Source organism: Petaurus breviceps, unplaced genomic scaffold (genome assembly GCF_028583685.1).
Source record: "Petaurus breviceps papuanus isolate PSGF00001 unplaced genomic scaffold, PetGlider_PUasm1.0 156, whole genome shotgun sequence".
Classification (NCBI taxonomy): Eukaryota; Metazoa; Chordata; class Mammalia; order Diprotodontia; family Petauridae; genus Petaurus; species Petaurus breviceps.
The window spans coordinates 13841763-13845786 of NW_027185720.1; the positions used below are offsets into that span (position 1 = coordinate 13841763).

Here is a 4024-nt window from a genome sequence, read left to right on the forward strand (position 1 = left end):
CGGGGGGAGAGAAGAGAAAGACAGAGAGAAGAGGGAGAGATAGAGAGTATGAGAGTATTATTAGGTCCTCAATCACTTGGATTGGTCTGACAGAACAGGGCCTCACCCTTGAGTGGACGTCATAGGAAACAGCCCTGGCTTCCAGGCTGACTTTTGGAGTCAGAGGAGCTGGGCTTGACATTCTGAGCCCTCGGCAAGAAGCTCTGAGTCTGCTGGGAGAAGGTGCCTGTAAGCAGGAGAATATGCATGTAAACAGAGAAATGAATACAGGGGAGGAGGGAGGCAGAGTCCCCACCCTGTCATCCCTGTGACATTTAGCAAATCCCTCCCCTCTCTGGACCTCAGTTTCCTGATCTGTAAAATCTGATGGGGGTTGGGTCAGATGACCTCTGAGGTCTAAATCTTGGCCACCCTGGGAGGCAGAGAAGGGGGTGGGGAGCTGACCTGCCCTATGATTTTGCCCCTCTAGCATTGAAGTCATGTGGGTGGGCTTTTGGAAGACTGCGGTGGGAATGAGTCTGTGTATGAGTATCATGGAGTCAGGAGAGTCCTGGGTTCGAATCCCACTTCTGCTGTGTGACCTCTGGTGGACCCCTTTGCCCAGGAGCCTCAGTTTCCAATCTAGGCTGAGGGGCATCACTCCACTCTCAGACCTCGTGGTCATTGCCGCTCTCTCTCCCCAGATGCTGCTGCGGGTGAAGGAGAATGAACTCCAGTACCTGAAGAAGGAAGTTCAGTGTCTGCGGGATGAGCTGCAGATGATCCAGAAGGTGGGCTTGGTGCAGAGGGCCACAGAGCCTGCTTGGCTGGGCAGCAGTGGGCGAGCCTGACAGTCGCCTCCTGCCTCACTCCCCCACCCCCAACACCCTGCCCAACATGCAGGACACCCCGGCTGTCTGACAAACACATCCTTGGGATGTCCGACTGAGATGCCGGTGAATGCCCTGCATTTGTGTGGATGTGAGAGGGTGTTTGTGGGGTGCTGTGAGTGTTGTGGGAGGTCACTGAGGATGGATATGGGTGGGGTAGAGCATGCCAGTGGGGATGGGGTCTGGGTGTTTCATAGAATGCCAGGGCAAGGTGGGCTCCAGCCACATCCTTGCAGGGTGGCAGGAAGGGCACTCAGAGCTGAACCCCCAATCACCCTGCTTTGGAAGTAACCACAGATGATCAGGTTTATGGATCTGCTGGTAGGGGCTGGGAGAGCAGCACCTTCAGGCCTGCATCCAGCCTGGCCTGGCAGCCATGGGGGTACCTTCAGTGACTCCCGAGAGTCAGGCCTGTAGGGGAGGGAGAGGAAGCAGCCCTCAGCTAGGGATGGGGTCTTTCCCAAAACATCCTCCAGGGCAGGAGGCAGGGTGGGGTTGCAGGGAATGGGAACAGCAGGGTTCCAGGACCTCAAAGCTGAAAGATGTGTCAGGCCACCCAGGTCCACCAGGCTGAGCAGGAGAGGCTCCCTATAGCCAGGCCACTAGACCAGCCTCCCCTGTGGTAGACCAATGGTCTGCCAGCATTCTGTTCTCAGGCCTCCTTTATGCTCTTAAAAATTACTGAGAACCTCCCTGCTGCAGCCAGAGAGCTTTGGTGTGTGTGGCTCTTGCTGGTCAACATTTGCTATGTTCAAAATGGAAGCATCTTTGTGTTATGAAGTAATCTGGTTGGAGAGGATGAGCATAGTTATGGCCTTGGGGGCTCCCAAGGTCCCCAGATCATTAGAACTGCTGTGTTGGAGGAAGATGGGGAGAGTTAAGTGATTGGAGATGCTAGTAATCCTAAATTAGACCTGGAGGAGGCCTCAGAGACATCTGGGACCAAATCCCTTAATTTTATGGAGGAGGAAACAGACTCAGACAAGTGACTGGGCCAGGGTCACTTAGGCAAGATTTGAATCCAGGCTCTCAGATTCTAAAGGCAGCTCTCTCCTGCTCCAAGACCAGGCCCTGCCTCCTTTCTTCTGGGGCCACATCCAGGCACACATCGCCAGTGGTGGGAGGACAGAGAGAATTCTGCCAGAGCCTGGCAGAAGAGGCATCCAAACCCTCTCCCAGACTCTGGGCCAGCAGAGAGGCCTGGAGCTGGGCTGGAAGCATTCTAGAGACCTGAAGGAGAGGGGCCTGGGTTCAAATCATGGCTCTGGGGCTTACCCTCTTTGTGACCTTATTAAGATCACTTAATCTTTGTGGGCCTCATTCTTCTATTCTGTAAAAGTCAGAGGCTGGAGTAAATGTCCCCTAAAGCCCCTCTGAGCCCTGACATCTCCTGTTCTAAGCTCCCTCCCAGCCCTGACATCCCCTGTTCTCAGGCCCCTTCCCAACCCTGACTTTCCCTGTTCTCATGCCCCTTCCAGCCCTGACATTCCCTGTTCTAAGGCCACTTCCAGACTTGATTAATTCATTCTTTCAGCAAACATTGAATACTCCACCCTCACTGTGCCCCAAGCCCTGTGCTCTCCAAGCAGAGGAATTACCAAATTTAGACGAGACCCTGCCCCCCAACCCCCTCATCACTCCTCCCCAATCCCTGCTGTCCTGGCATGTGGACAGCTGTGTTACTTAGTCTTAAATGAATTAGTGCATTAGAGAGTGATACCCACAGTGTTGTTAACAGGAACTCCAAAGGGAAGGTCATCCTGACTAGGGCAATCAGGGAGGCTGCCTGGAGGGGGTGGTGTTTGAGTTGCCCTTTAAAGAATGGATGAGTATTCAGCAAGGGAATTGGGAAAAGGGGCCATTCCTGTCTGCCAGACTAGGAGGAGCAAGCCACGGGCAGAGCCTTCTACCCAGAGAGGGGCTAAGACGGCTGGCTGCTGTCAAGGTTGCAGAAGGTCTTGAATGCCAGCGGAGGAGTTAGGACTTGCCTCCAAGGTGTAGCGCCTGTTTGCAGTCAGGGCCAAGCCCTGCATGGTTGCCAGCCTCCTCCCCCACCTGAGGACTCTCCCAGGCCTTGACCTTGGGACCGTCCGCCCCCATCCTGCAGCACCTGGCCACTAGGAAGCCTGCTCTCTTTCCCTCGGCAGGATAAGCGCTTCGCCTCAGGGAAGTACCAGGATGTCTCTGTGGAGCTGAACCACATCAAGTCTTGGTCAGAGCGAGAGATCGAGCAGCTGAAGGAACACCTCCGCCTGGCCATGGCCGCCCTGCGGGAAAAGGAGTCCATGCAGAACAATCTGGACAACTAGGGGTGAGCCGGAGAGAGGCCTGCCTCTGGACAGGGAGCTTCCTGCCCTCAGGGGCTCACGTTCTAGCGGGGGAGATGGAAGGCAATCTTGGTGGAGGAGGGTATAGCAGCTAGGGCACCTGGGGGACAGTCTGGACAAAGGCTCAGAGAGTGGAGATGGAGCGCCGGGTGTGAGGAATAGCAGCATTGATGATGCCAGCCTACTTCTAATGTGGTCATTGGACTGTAAGCTCCTTGAGGGGGCAGGAACTGTCTTTTGCTGCATCCTCAGCGCTTAGTACAACATCTGGCACATAGTAGGCACTTAAATGTCTATTGATTAATTGATGGATATGCTACTTTATGGCCCTGGGCAAGGCTCTGCCTTTCTGGGCCTCAGTTTCCCTTTCTGTAAAATGAGTTGGATTGGATGATCCATAAGGGTTTTTCAAGCCGTTGTTCCTCCAAACACCCCTCCCCCTTCCAGGCAGGCAGAGCAGTGATTATCATACCTGTTTAATAGATGAGGAAAGAGTGGAGAACTAGAACTCAGGAGACCCCAGTCTGAGCCCTGCCTTTGCTGTGTGACCTCAGGGAAGCTGCTTACCCTTTCTGAGTCTCAGGTTCCTTCTTTGCCAAATGAAGGGGCAGACTAGTGTCCCTGCCACCCAAGGTGCCACTCTAATGCAATCCCACCTCCTGTCTTCTAGGTTCTTGTTCCATCCCTAGTTGTATATCCAGCAGAAGAGAGACGTGGGCTCACCACTCCCGAGGAGACCAGAAGCCAAGCTTTCTCACCACGCCTTTGTGGGCAGCGCTCACACACACACACACACACACACACACACACACACACACACACACACAC

General features: G+C 54.3%; 1 protein-coding gene across 1 annotated transcript in view; it reads left to right on the top strand.

The window, feature by feature from the left end:
• The window catches only part of TRIOBP (TRIO and F-actin binding protein), a 72439-nt gene that overhangs the window by 67831 nt on the left and 584 nt on the right, over positions 1-4024 (top strand). Inside the window, exons 23-25 of the mRNA XM_069082111.1 lie at positions 684-770; positions 3017-3180; positions 3867-4024. The exon at positions 3867-4024 is cut by the window's right edge and continues 584 nt beyond it. Of these exons, the coding sequence (XP_068938212.1) occupies positions 684-770; positions 3017-3178 (249 nt within the window). The 3' untranslated portion in view covers positions 3179-3180; positions 3867-4024. The remainder of the gene's footprint in view (positions 1-683; positions 771-3016; positions 3181-3866) is intronic.